The 13,958-nt window shown below is 49.0% G+C and overlaps 3 protein-coding genes across 3 annotated transcripts; 2 read left to right on the forward strand and 1 right to left on the reverse strand.

Annotated features, from left to right (window-relative positions):
• Nucleotides 1-604: 604 nt before the first annotated feature.
• On the reverse strand, nt 605-4,665 carry LOC142557156 (vacuolar ATPase assembly protein VMA12). Its single transcript, XM_075668812.1, has 2 exons — nt 4,254-4,665; nt 605-2,466 (listed from the first exon to the last, which is right to left on the reverse strand). Exons 1-2 carry the CDS (start codon nt 4,637-4,639, stop codon nt 2,241-2,243), a joined length of 612 nt encoding a protein of 203 aa, XP_075524927.1. The 5' UTR covers nt 4,640-4,665; the 3' UTR covers nt 605-2,240.
• A 284-nt stretch (nt 4,666-4,949) lies between these two features.
• Nucleotides 4,950-8,903, forward strand: LOC142557153 (uncharacterized). Its single transcript, XM_075668809.1, has one exon. It carries the CDS (start codon nt 5,217-5,219, stop codon nt 7,755-7,757), a length of 2,541 nt encoding a protein of 846 aa, XP_075524924.1. The 5' UTR covers nt 4,950-5,216; the 3' UTR covers nt 7,758-8,903.
• A 350-nt stretch (nt 8,904-9,253) lies between these two features.
• LOC142557155 (uncharacterized) lies at nt 9,254-13,695 on the forward strand. Its single transcript, XM_075668811.1, has 7 exons — nt 9,254-9,421; nt 9,950-10,135; nt 10,879-10,953; nt 11,051-11,170; nt 11,402-11,485; nt 11,572-11,632; nt 12,808-13,695. The coding sequence occupies exons 1-7, from the start codon at nt 9,355-9,357 to the stop codon at nt 13,148-13,150; spliced, it is 936 nt and encodes a 311-aa protein (XP_075524926.1). The 5' UTR covers nt 9,254-9,354; the 3' UTR covers nt 13,151-13,695.
• The last annotated feature ends 263 nt before the right edge of the window (nt 13,696-13,958 follow it).

A 13,958-nucleotide genomic window follows, 5' to 3' on the forward strand; every position in this document is an offset into this window, starting at 1 on the left:
TCATTTCATATGCGAACCATAGATGTACACTTTGTTTGCTTTACATCACGTGTGTGAAACAGCTGCAGCCGGACATCTTGCATCGGTCCGTCTCCTCTGACCGTGCTTTCTAAAGAATATGAGTCGCATGCCAAGCTTCTTTCTTTTCCTGTATTCCTGCTCTAGACCAACAAATGACGATTGCTGCCTGTCAGTCAGTGTTGGAAAAGATGTGTAGTCAGAAACTTCATACTCAATATGAAAATTTCGCAAGAAGGAAATACTTTCTGGCATCCTATCTGTAGGCAACACTCGTCCATAAAGCATGAAGTACTACCAACCAATGCCTCCTCATCCACAGTGCTCTGTAGCTCAGCTTCTCGGCTTCCGGTATCAAGTGAAATATGCATCATTTCAGCTTCTTGTTCCAAGTGGAAGCAGCGTCATTTGTTGCCACAGAGGTACGATTCTACAACAGCAGTGAATGGGAAATTCAGGAACCACTGGGAGCGGAAACCCCAGAAGTGAAACTGGCGAGGTTTTACAAATTAGTAAACGGCGGCGTGCATCAAAGGCTGGACAGGCTTTAATGGCGATGAGTGCCAACAATAAAGCAGTGAGGTCAGAAATAGAAAAATTTGATCTTTTATTCAGGTGTGTGTGTATGTGTGTGAATTCGCACATACAAGTGGATCCAATATGAAAGGAAAGATTCATTTTGTACTCAGGACTAAGAATTTTACTTGCTTTAGTGGTGAATAGAAGCACAGAAGCATAGGGTCTTTGAGAGGAGAGTGACATGGTGAGTACTACGACATTAGCGAATGATGTCTGAAGTCCCATTGGTGCAAACCTTTGCCCAAGCATCAATAATATGTTCCCTATCACACTGGCCTTCTCTGTACATAAACACCCATGTACACAAGTACACACAAACATTTTTTTACAGTGAACACTGCTCTAGGAAACCCCATGCAGGCATGTCCTTTCCCAGACAGCCATGTAGACTACTGTAGGATCATGCCTGTACTAGGTCTCATTAGTTTCCCATTCACGACAGCTTCTTAGAAACCCTTACACACTTCTTCGGCCTGCTCTCAGCTAGCTTCAAAGAAAGTTTAGTGATGGATAGCGGCACAAGAGGCAGCACATACTGCAACACCACTGATGCTGCGGCCATTCATTACACAAATGCAACTGGCCACAGTTTACAAATTTCTGCAAGCCAAGCAGACACAATCAACACAACTTCATTTTCCTGTAGCTGCCACGTCTTCATTATTTACGCAAGTAATGAAAAAATACACCAGTGGAAAAAAAATAATCGCAGGAACTACCACATGACAACAAAAATGGACACTCAAATTCTTTGGTGACATTAGGCATAGCAGGAAGAACAAGACTGTATGCACTTTTTGACGGGCACACATGTAAACAGTTCTCTGTCAGCTCAAAGCTTCTTAGAGCCTAGATAAAGGCAAAGAGTGGGCTCAAGAGATATGGGCAGCAATTAGGAACTAAATGTATTTAATGAAGCAAATGCCTGAAAGAGTGAACATTTTCACTCAAGGTATTTACTGCCAGCCACTTGGCCTTACATTTGCATAATTTTTGCACGTATGCCTGCAATTGATCGATCAGTGAACTGAAAAAGATGCGACATGCATGCTCAAGAGATTCATGGAATGTTTGTAATCCACAAGAAAAGTGCAGCAGGTGTCAGTGTACCATCATCATTGCTCTTTGAGAAATTGGCCAACTAACTCAACTACTAATCTTAATAGATTTGCGTGTCTCTGTACGCACATCTTCTTGTATTTTCACAAGTATGCAGTGCTGTATTGTTTCATAACGTTTGCTTTGGTGGTACATTAAGTACAGCCAGATGTCAGCAAGTGCCTGTTTCCTTGTATCTCCCAGTCCCTTGTTTCAGCGCTGCTTTCCACTAAAGTTTCCTTGGAAAACCAGTATAGAAGGTGCATCAGTTTAAGCAAACTAGATACAGTCCTTGATACAAAGAGATATATATTTCCCTGAGATAGCAGCTTACATAACCAGTCCCTCCTATCAAAAGTTTGATAGCATTGATTGACAAGTTATGCAAATGAACTGCTCTCAATTCCCACCCAGCGAATAAATGTTGCGGCAGATTCTACAAACATTGCACTACTCTCGCACGTCCACGCACAAAGGATCGAGCCTTCAAAATGAGCACAAAAAACACGTCAGATATGACTTTAAAGACAATTTGTGCGCTTAGACTAGATGACCCGTATCAAAAAGTACAACTCAGCGACGGCTACCACAATGGAGGCGATGAGTCCGACAAGGACCTGTAGGGGAATGTGGGGATCAGGCAGCGAATACTCAACCGCCTTGTAGAAGAAAGCGAACGTCCCGGCAACAGTGACCAGCAGGTTGACCAGCGCCCACGACTGCTGCTTAACTTGCCGCACCTCTGCTCCAACCTTGGTGAACGGCGATGACCTGCAATATAACCAGCAGTGCAAGGGCAATTGAAATATCACCTGAAACCTTGCTGTCTAACCTATTTTGTTCAACTGAGCAAAAAGAACACCGAATCAAACCAATTTGTTTTCAAGCTATTTACCGAGCTTTTACAAACTCTCTGTCAATGTGTGAACAAGCAGAATCTGACTAAATGAACTCGGCTACACCTTCAATATTGATGTCTAATTGATTGATTGATTTATAGAGTTCAACATTCCAAAGCAGCACTGAGGCTATACAAGAGCCGCATAGTGGAGGCGTCGGGATTAATTTGGACCAGTTGGGTTTCTTTAAAATGCACTTGAATCTAAGTAAACAAGTTTTCACATTTGGCCTCATCAAAATTCAGACGCCACGGCTCAGAATCGAACCCGTGACCTCGTGCTTGGCAGCAGAACACCGTAGCTAGGCGCTGTGCCCCAACGACGGGTGATGCTGCTGCCTGTCGTTGATGTTTGTATGAACAGTTCTGCTCCTTCTTCATGACTGACAACCCCCCACCTATTGCACTACGTACATCGCATCAGAACAAAGATGCCTGGATCAAGCATGTCCATCAAATGTATATTTGTTCGGCGGCTTATAAGATCGCAGTGCAGTCTCACAAATGAATCGACTACATTTAACGCGGTTAGCATTCCTTGGGAACTTCACCAAGATTGAAGTGTGTAACTGATATCTTTCACCATACTGGCAACTCAAGTTGTCTGCTAGCTTGGGCCAATAGGCAGGCACCGATTGCTGTCCTGCCGAGCGGACAACATGGGTTGTTGGGCACGTGCTTGAACAGACAACTTCGGCACTTCACATGTGATATTGGTATGTGCCTATTCTTGGTCAGTCCCTCAAAATGGATGTGTCAAGGTAACACATAGGGTATGCAGCCTCAATGCCGTGCTCGACGCGCAGGCATCGAGCACGGCCACTTGGCTTGATGCCCATTGCCAAGAAGTTACAGCCAGAATACTAGGAATAGTGGGGGTTGCTACGGAGCTCCAAATTGGGTGCGTGCAGTGATTAGAAGGTTTAACGTGCCATGGTATCACTCGGCATTGTGGTTGGCATCGAGAGCGCCACTCCATGTGTCCGCCGATTCGCAGATAGCATAGGATGTGGCATTAAGATACAGTAATCATCATAATAATCATCAAAACATATAAAACATAACGCCAGTTACACATTCTTCATGAGAAAGATTGCTAATCGCATTATCGTCGCCAATCATCTCCAAAGGATGGGTGACCCGCTATTTTTGGTAGTAGCCAAGCGGGCGCTGTAGGGACACTGTAATTGCAAATTCCAAGCGTCAGTCCTGCCTTTCCGAGTCATTTCTGTCGAAGCTATTTTATCTCTACAGTCATGTAAACCCGCTTGGCTCTTGGTAACCAGACAGACCAAACTAATTCAGAGCAATATCGTTCTCCCTTTTATTCTTTACAACTCGTACATCACACAGTTTCCGCTACTGCATCCCTGACGTTTCTGCACTTCACAACGTCTGAAGAAGCGGCGGCAAGATTTCGACAGCAGTTGCAAAAGTGGGAGGTTTTTTTTTTTTTTTTTTTTTTTTTTGTACGCAGTGAACGCACGGTTGGGTTTCACACTTGCCGGCTCATTAACCCACGTACGAACATCTATTAGAAATATTAAATTTGCTTCTAGAAACAATATTCTCATACGCTGCATTTCTGAGCAGCGAACGCTGCGCAGATGTTGCAAGGGTATCAAGTGAAAGTGAGTCACCCGTATGCCCACTGACTAACCTGGCGCGGCAAACGTCCACATCAGATGTCATGCGGTCGTAGTCCCGATTCAGCTGCTGCGCCTTAAGCTTCTGCACGCGAGCTTCCAGTTCGGGGTTGCGGGGAGGCGTCACGGGACTCGGTAAACAGAGCTCCGATCCCTCCAGCAGTTTGTGCAAATAGACGGGTGCACCGACGCCCGCGGCGTTCACGGCTTCGCGCAAAGAACGCAGTGGCCAGAAAGGTATGCCAGTAGCATCGCATTTTAGAAAGTCCTCCGCTTTCTTTCGCAGGTCTTCTTCGCAATCGTGACCATTACACACGCTTTCTAAAAATGCGATTAGCGTGCTGCCTGGTTTGATTCGGACACCTTCGAAACTCAACAGCCCTTTCCTGTGCGGGGCCATGTTTAAGTCACGTGGTTCAAGTAAACCCATTGCCTCCTATATACATAAACACCCTTTCTTTGAAGGGGAGTGCGTAATGGCGTTACCTACCCAACTATCTCCCATTTGTGCATACGTATATGCTCGCATATGTCTAGCATTTAATGTTTTTAATGCTCGCGTAATAAATTTTATTCGTAACATAAAGGTCAGTTTTATTACTGTAAAAATTTATTAAAGTTATTCATTATAAACAAATGTGCCTCAGCTTGTATTTTAGTTATTTTCCTTTGTTAGCTAAGTACCCTTTTGCGCTCGGCTCGAACTGACCAATCACATTCTGCGACGAGTAGACACGCCGCGCGCCATTTGCCGAGGCGTGCGTGGAGATTTTCTTGCGGTGTGGTCGATCGTACGCGTAAGGTTGATTGCGTGCTTGTGCCCGGCGCCGGTGACTCTTCTCACAAGCGAAGTCCACCTCCCGGGCTCGGGGTCTCGGAACAGGTGCGTCCCGACGTGTTACTGTCCTCGGGGGCGACTTTTTTTCGTGTCCGTTGTGTGTGCGCCGTAGAAGCTTCGGAGACAACAGCGAGCCAAGATGGCTCCCACGGCAGATAACGTAGGCCTAACGACGAAGAAAACCATGTCAGAGCTTCGTGTGATTGACTTACGCAGTGAGCTCGAAAAGCGTGGACTAGACAAGACAGGCGTGAAGGCCGCGCTCATCGAACGGCTGACGCACGCGCTGCGCGACGAAGGTGAGGACGCCGAGACGTACGAGTTTGAGGTGCCCGCCGAACCGACGCCAGTGAAGCCGGCCGCGCCGGCAGCTGCTGGCGGGTCGGTGAAGAAGACCGTTACGAAGCGCGTCAACAAGAAGTTAGCGCACGATGCTGAGTCTGAGACGCAGAGCAATGACGACGCTCATGAAGGCGGCGAGTCCGACGAAGAGGACGAGGCAGAGATCGAGACTCTCGACGAAGAGGAGGAGGACGAAGCGGAAGGCGGCGAGGAGAAATTGAACAATGGCGAAGCCGACCCTAAAGAGGACGGCGAAGAAGCCGCCGCCGCCGGCGATGCTAAGGCCGAGAAAAAGAGCGCCGCTAAAGATTCGGCGGCTAAAGACGATGAAGACGCAAGTCATGAGGCCGAGCAGGCCCTGATCGTGCACGCTGACGACAACCACGACTTAGACGCGGACATCGAGGAAGAGAACCAAGCTGCCGCAGTGAAAGAGAGCCCAAGTGCCGACACCCCGAAACCCGCCACGGGCCCCAAGACTGCGGCCGCGAAAAAGGCTGCAGCAGCAGCTGCGGCGGAGGCCAAGAAAGACGCCGCCGAGGGCGCCAAAACCGAGCCCAAGAAAGCCGTCACTCCGAAGGGCGCGAAGGCTGCCGGCAAGGCGGTGAAGACGACGCCGAAGGCGGCCGCAGACAAGGAGCCCGTGCGCAACCTGTGGGTGAGCGGGCTGGCCAACACCACGCGGGCGGCGGACCTGAAGGCGCTCTTTGGCAAGCATGGCAAGGTAGTGTCCGCCAAGATAGTTACCAATGCCAAGACTCCCGGCGCGCGTTGTTACGGCTTCATGACCATGAGCACCGCCGAGGAGGCGCAGAAGTGCATCCAGCACTTGCACCGCACCGAGCTGCACGGCAAGATGATCTCTGTCGAGTGCACCAAGCACGAGCCGGGCGGCGCCTTGCGCAAGTCCGAGGCCAAGACCGGAGCCGCCGCCGCTGCGGCGGCGAAGACTGCGGCCGCGGCCACCAAGGAGGGCAAAGAACCTGCTGTCAAGGCAAAGCCGGCAGCTGCCAAGGCGGCCAAGACGAAGGCTGCGGCCGAAAAGAAGGCTGCTGCAGAAGCCAAAGACAAAGACGACAAGGGCGAAAAGGCCGAGGAAGACGAGGCTGCGGAGGAAGCGGCCGAGGAAAAGGAAGACGCCGACGAAGAGGAGGGCGATGGAGACGACGAAGACAAGGGAAAAGACAGGAAGCACCGGGACGACAAAGAGCGGAGGCGAAGCCGGAGCCACTCGCGAGACCGCTTCGTGCGCCGTCGATTCTTCCGACCGTTTATCCGAGGCTTCAGGGCAGTGCGCGGCTTCAGGCGGCCGTTTATCAGGCGGCCTTTCTTCCGAGGACCGTTCCGTGGCCGCATGGGATCCGACTACCGCGATTCGCGCGAGCCTTTCCGCCGGAACGAAGATGCCGGCTCCTTCCGCCAGCGTGAGCTCGAGCGCCGGCAGCGCGAGGAGGCGTTCCGCATTGAGCGCGAGAGAGAGCGCCTGCGCGTGGAGCGCGAGAAGCTGGAGCGTGAGCGACTGGAACTCTTGCGCCTGGAGCGCGAGAAGCAGCGTCTCGAGCGAGAGCGGATCCAGCGTGAGCGCGAAGAACTTCGGCAGCGAAAGATGGGCCGGGCCGCCGAGTTCGGCGCCGACGCGCCGAGCCTGATGCGGCGCCCGGTGAAGCGGCCGTACGACGAGGAAACCGGCGTGCTGGGCGCCGGGCCGTCACGCGGCGGCATCGAGGCCGGCGGTGACGCCTTCTGGAGAGACCGCAAGAGGCCCCACTTGGGCCCCGGACGCGACTATGACCGTGGCACGGACAGAGACGACCGGCGCTTTGATCGGCCCGGCGGTGACTTTGGCGGTGACCGAGAGTTCCGTGGCCGGGCCCCCAGGGACAGGGTGCCCCGCGAGTCGCCGCCAGTTCGAAGGATGGAGCCTCGCTTTCAATCTAAAGAAGGCTTCTCGGGAGCCGGCGGAGCGTACGGTAGTGGCGGGGCCCGCTTCGGAGGCCCCCAGGCAGCTGGCGGTGGGGGTGATCATTGGAGCTCCGGGGGGCGGGGTGGTGGCAGCTACTCTTCCTCCGGCGTAGGCGGAGGTTCGTGGAACGCCGACGGCCGCAAGCCCGACTCGGGCCACCAGTCTTGGTCCTCGCAGCCGGACCGCTGGTCAGCAGGAGGCGGCAGCATGGGAGCACGCGTAGGAGGCAGTTCCATGGGTCAGGGATCACAAGGTTACAACTCAGGAGCAGGCGGCTCTGGTATGATGGCCCACTCTGGTATGGGCAGCGGTGGAAGCTTTGGAGGCACTGGCAATCGTTACATGGGAGGAGGTGGAGGGGTCAGGCGGTACTGAAGAAACCACCCGGCATGATGAGAGGCCCCTCGCAGTTTTGCCCCCCCTTTCTGTCACTGCAGTGGTTTACCTTAGCAGCAAGCATGTCATTGAGATGTGAAACCCGCCATCTATTGTTAATTTTTTGTTGTCATTTGTTGAGGCACTGCCGACCTCCTTGTCTTGAGCACCATTGAGAAGCTGGATGGAAAAAAAAATGGTGTAAGATTGAAAAGCTACTCGCGCCCATTCATTTTGAAACCTCTCCGAATGTATGCGTGTGCTCGCTTGCACTCGAGTTGAAATTCAAGATGTTCGAGCAAAAAATTTTTCACTTTGTACCGCGTCTGAAATGTTTGTTCCCTGAATGAGGCAATGTGCTGTCGCAAATGGAAGATGTTCTAGGCAGAGATGGATCGCATGCCTCGTGTCATTCTGGCAATTGTGGCTGGAAAGTTCAAAGAGCGTTTAAATCAGCCATTTTGTTTTCAAATGTATCAAATTACCAAGGCAGAGCTTTTCGATGCTCAGAACAGCAGCGGAATCGTCACAAAAAAAAAATGGCCAAAGATTTTCAACGTTTTTGTGTGCAGGAGACAAATTGTTTCTCAAGAATTGATGAGTCTTCAATATTGTATAAGCTCCTGCCTCGAGAAATGTGCAAGTGCAAATTCAATTCTGTGAGATGTTTAAAAAAAGCATTGTGTGAGAAACGTGACACCTCGAAGTCTACACATTTCGCCATCACTCTCAGCGTTTGCCGTTGTGGAATGCTCATGCGTTTTCCTACATGTCGCACCAACATCGTCTCGCGTTTGGCAAAAAAAGGATTGTCGGAGGGTCTGCATTGTAGACCTCCCCATGTTATTTTTTTTTTAGATCTCCATTTTCTTTCAGCATCCACAGTGGTAATGGTTGCGTTGTTTCCCTTGTTTGCATTGCCATTGCCTCATTTATATCATTAGTGTGCAAAAAACAGCAAAGACATTTTACATCACTCCGCACTTAACCCCTTGGTGCATTTGTGCACTTTCTTCCATACACTAAAATTCCAAACATCATTTTGTATTCTATCAAAATGCCTTTGCTGTACTGTGTCACAGCTGTGCCATCACTTGTTTGTGTTTTTTGTCTTAATAAACATTGGTTGGGCCAAGCCAGATTTAATTTGCTTGTACATTAGTGCTTGCTGCAGGTTGTGCGCAGTCATCCTAGTGGTACACGTAGTCCTCAGCATCGTTTAGTAGCAGTACACTGCTACCAAAGGACCTGATTAGGGGCATTAGTAGTATTATAGCCGTGTGTACTTATTGGGAAAAACATGTTTCATCCAAGTGCAGTGCTATTAATTCGTCATGAGTTTCATTTTCAGCTACCAGTGCTCGAGCGCCCCGGGGCCGGGACCCAGCTACTGGCAGATCCTGAATAAATATCGTTCTTTCCACATAACACATTGACGTGCTTTGTGTCTCCTTTGTGTTGTGTTGTGTTTGGCCGCCTTATCTGACCTTCCGAAGTGACAGGAAGGCGCTTTGCGCACCGAGGAAATGAACCGCCCGATATCGCGCCGAGTTCGCGCCGCAGGCCAATTTGTGTAGGCAGTTCATTCCTTGCCGAGATGCTGGTTGTGGCATTGCTGGCGTTCGCACGATTCACTTTGCCGACCCTCGTGCACGGCCTGGGCGGTAAGCCAATCTCTGTAGTCTGTCGGCTAAGTTGACACTCCCGTCGCATTTGCTTATTAGCCGAATTTCGCTCCTTATAGGCATGAGCTCATGGGACCGTCACATATATCCCGTGCTACGGAAGTATGAACGCTGCTCCGACGCGTCTGTGGCAGTTTATGGAGACTTGCCAAGCTGGCCAGTGCCATGAAATGTGCTTAACTTTCAGCCGTAGCGTACCGTGCTGGCTTCTCAGGGGAACTGCTTACTCTTTTATTAGACCTTTTCCGTAAACTATAGTCATCTCGTGCGTGATCATATAATTGCGCGTACGGTACTTGTTACGAACAAGTGCGTCTTGGCGTGTCGCAACCAACGTGTGTGTGCCTTAGGCGCGAACAGTGAATTCTGCTCAAAATTTAGCGCCTGAAAGCTTCGCATGACTTTTGCATGAATCGGGGCGCTCATTTTGTTTAACCCGCCAAACGTCGGTGCACTTGTGCGGCCTATTCTGACTTGGCGCCCCGCTGGGTCTGTGCGGTTACGCAGTCCCTTACAGCCTGGTGGTACTCGGGCACGACGACCTCGTCAACGACAAGACTGCTCGCATATGGGACTCCGATGACAGCACCTGCTTTTCAATGCCTTCGGAGCTGAACGAAACGATGGCGTCCGTGCGGCTCTTCCTGGACCCACCGGTAGACCTCGGCCTCGTACGGGTCGTGTCAGAACCACGTGAGAAAAACTTGAGGGCCTCTTGCAATGTTCGCGCTCCGCTAATCTTGTAGCGAAATCGCGGGTTCGCTACATGTCTACTTCTAGGGTCGTGTAATGTAAGGATTCATTTCCCTTTCTTTACGCGAGGTATCGCCATGGCCAGTATATGCCGCTCGCTGCTACTGGTGGTAAGAAATCAATATAATCGGAAGAGAAGAATCCCTACATAATAAGGCCCCTAGATACTTACCTGTCGCCCACCGTTGCAACACTTTGTCATCGCGAGTCCTGACAAAAAAAATAACTTCAATCTTTCGAATTTGCCGCCATTTCTAGCCGTTTCACATAACGGCATTAGAGTGTATAAGCTTCCTTTTGTCTAAACGAAATCGGCGCGTGGCGCCATCAGATAACTTTTACCCACTGCTGATAAGCTACACAGCTCTCGAGTTGGAATAAGAAAGGCAATCTACATAGCCTCGTGCTTTTCCTTGCACACTGCTTCCTTTGCCCTACCCTTATTAGTGTCACTGTACTTTGGAATTTGCCTCAACCTTAAGCCGATCAACGTCACTAAACCCATGCGTGACGTCACACCCATCGGCGCGATCGTCAGCTGCTTTGGGCGCTTCACCACACATGAACCCAGACAGACACTGCACGTGGATGTGCCCTTTGATGCTTCCAGCACATCTTTCCTGAATATTTTGCCGCTAGTCTGATGTAAACAACAGTAAACTATAATTATATACGTTTTCCAGAGCCAAATGTTGTTTACTACCTCCTTGAGGACAACAGCAATGGGTTCCCAACAGCTGAGAAAGACGACTTGGAAGGTGCGAAATTGAATTACGCCTATTTGTACCAAAGGCAGAATGGAATGCAACTATTCTGGTTGCAATAGATGGAGGTGACTATTAATCACATCTGCAGGCAATGTGTGGATCTACGGCGGTGAGCTTTCAGCCAAGGTCCGTGGTGTCGACATACACAGTGTAACAGAACTGTGCGAAGTGACCATATTCAACATCAGCGACAAAATGGACAAGCTAGGTAAGGAAAATTCTGTCGGCAATTTCTTGTTTTTTGTGCTGTTCAATGACTCAAGTATTGCTCTTCAAGAGCGGAAACACTGAGGTTTCACGCAAGAAGCAAACAGTAAAAAATATCTAATGTGGAGGAGTTGTCATTGTAAACATTCAAAGTGTAGTTTTATTTATCACAAAAATAAGGTTGCTTAAAACTGTCCAAGACCAAAGTGGACCACAGAACACTGTTTTTTAGATTTTTTGCCACAGGCATCTGGGCGCACAGCACCTTCTCGACAACCAGTGACCGCTGGGAAACTTTCGTGGCGGCTAATTTTATGCAAGTATTACATTATAACTTACACACTCAAATAACTATGCTGTTGTACTTGCCAGTTATTAACCCTACTGTGTTGCTTTATACAGATTCCACACTGCCAGTAATAGCTGTTGCAGCAATACTGGCAACAGTACTTTTCTGGAAAAGGTGAATGCATTGATTTGTCCATTAGTGCAAAAGCCTCGAGTGTCTTGCTTCCTGTAAGCAAATACTTGGCATAAAATGTGGGCTACATGTTTTAACCACAAGAAAAGTAACATTCATAACATAGCCAGTGATAACCCAAGAATGCATCGCTGTCCAAAGCAGTGAGAATACAAATAGATGTGCCAACCAATCACTACACTCATTTCAGTAATATAGTCAAGAGTTCGATGAAAGTTCGTCTGGTCAGGTAACATGATGATGAAGAAATTGCGGTCGCCGGCCAAGTCAAGGTGAAAATAACACAGAGATGTTTCGGCATAAAAACGACTTGTGGCTCTCGCCCGCTTTTAGTGTGATCAAGGAACCCGTACGGGTCCCGAAACGTCTCTGTGTTATTTTCACCTTGACTTGGTCAGTGACCGCAATTTCTTCATCATTTCAGTAATGTCATGTTGAAGCCAAACTTCTTTCAATACTGGTGGCCCTTGAGAATTTAGGTCCGTTTGATGCGCCTGTGAACCAGTTCATGGAAGCCCATGAGAAGTTCAGAAATTGTGCCGCTCAACTTCAACGGTGCAAGCGCAATTCGAAGTGACTGCAGGGGTGCAGCCGTAGCAGGGATTTTACTTTGTGCACCTAATGCTTGCAGCCTGCGTCAGTTTTAGAGGCCCCTAATTGGAGGTGTGGTTGGCTTCCGAGGTGCAAACGCACTCCACATTGGGTAGGCACAGCCAGGCGTGTGTAAGCAGGGTTTCAACTGCGCTTACGCCAGTGTATTGCATTGTCCACTGCCTTCGCATCTGCATGTCCGCGCTATGTCTATAATAGGGCTGGCTTTGTCTGCCTGAACATTAACCTAGTCTGTAAACAGCTACAGCTACAAAAATGCTCGTGCGAGAAATGTAACCTATGACAAGGGGCAAGTCACATTTACCAGATGTGCAAGCTGTACAAATTGCAGCATAACGACTGACTCGGAGGCTTTGTTAATAGTACGGTTGCGAGATTGCATCCAGTAAGCAAAAACTTTAGCAATAGATTTTTTTAGTAAGATTAATCTAAGAGCACATCGGAGAGAAACACAGAAGTGTTACAGTGGATGTGCTTGCCTCTCATTGAAGCTCTTGTGTGACCCTTGCCCATGGCTAAAGCTCTTGTACAATCCTGCAAACCAGGAGAAAAGTCCCCTGCCTCCGTGCCAGCTACGTGTCCGAGCTACATCCAGCGAAACGGCAAGGTAGACGACCCCTGCCATTAACACCAGATGAAGAGGAAGACGACATGCTCGCGTTTGACACCAGCGACACGGCAGCTCTCTTCCACAGCCGCATTTCCGGCCAACCCGAGTGGACTCAGTCGCAGAGGAACGGGCAGGATGCCAGCCGACATCGTGGCTCAAATCCCGACATCATATCTGACCTCGCATTCGTCAACCACTTGCTGGAAGCGTCGCACGAATACGCTACACTGGAGCCTCCAGCAGAAAGGGACTCCGACATTAAACACCAAGATGTCTGAGGCACAAAATAAAAACTGTAGGGTCTTCATGACGAGTTTGCATTACATTAAAGGGACAATAAGGAAACACTCCAATTCAGTTTAGGCTGCAAGGTTGTTGTTTTAAGGCTCTGTTTGCATTAGTTTGGTGAGAAAGAGTTGATAATTTAGAGGAAAAAATGAAGCCTGAGTTTCACTTTGAATTACATGATGAAGACCACGGGGTGGTGACATAACAAATTTCACTCCAGCTTTGTTACGATTCACCCGCTTTTACCCTGGAAATGTTTCCAAATGTTGTCAGATTTAGCCTGTGATTTCTTTTGAACATACTGTTGTATCGTCATTGGCTGACAAACAAAAAGGCAGACTTAAGCAGCCCAGGAAATTCGAGGTGGTGTCACCATCCGTGTTCTGTTTCATCATCCTTTCTGGCTTGCTGTCTCAGACCACAGTGAAACTCACCTACTTGGTATTCCTCATGCGTGATGTTCCAACCTAGTTCAGCTTAGTGTTTTTCTATAGTGTTGCTTTAAAGAGTCCCTAAACAGCACTTTCATGATAATATAGCCGGCCTGTCCAGGTGCCGCCCAATTAATAATTTGACAAAGTAATCTTATTTAAATGTTGCTGCAACATCTGAATGATGGGTGTACAGAGCAATAAAATTCCGCTCTCGGCTCTCTATACAACAGAGCTGGTTTTCCTTTTTCATCTTGATTTTACTACTTACTAGCGGCATTGCATTCCCAACCACTCCTCCAATGTTTTCACCTGGGTGCATATTCGCAAAAAAGCTGTTACGCTAGACTTGTTCACAAGAGAAAAT

The sequence above is a fragment of the Dermacentor variabilis genome, chromosome 9 (assembly GCF_050947875.1).
Source record: "Dermacentor variabilis isolate Ectoservices chromosome 9, ASM5094787v1, whole genome shotgun sequence".
Lineage (NCBI taxonomy): Eukaryota > Metazoa > Arthropoda > Arachnida > Ixodida > Ixodidae > Dermacentor > Dermacentor variabilis.

Coding starts and splice junctions, on each gene's coding strand:
- LOC142557156 (XM_075668812.1), bottom strand. CDS start 4,639: ATGGCCCCGCACAGGAAAGGGCTGTTGAGTTTCGAAGGTGTCCGAATC. Junction 2,467..4,253: donor GTGGACGTTTGCCGCGCCAG/GTTAGTCAGTGG, acceptor GTTATATTGCAG/GTCATCGCCGTTCACCAAGG.
- LOC142557153 (XM_075668809.1), top strand. CDS start 5,217: ATGGCTCCCACGGCAGATAACGTAGGCCTAACGACGAAGAAAACCATG.
- LOC142557155 (XM_075668811.1), top strand. CDS start 9,355: ATGCTGGTTGTGGCATTGCTGGCGTTCGCACGATTCACTTTGCCGACC. Junction 11,171..11,401: donor CGACAAAATGGACAAGCTAG/GTAAGGAAAATT, acceptor ACTGTTTTTTAG/ATTTTTTGCCACAGGCATCT. Junction 11,486..11,571: donor TTCGTGGCGGCTAATTTTAT/GCAAGTATTACA, acceptor TGCTTTATACAG/ATTCCACACTGCCAGTAATA.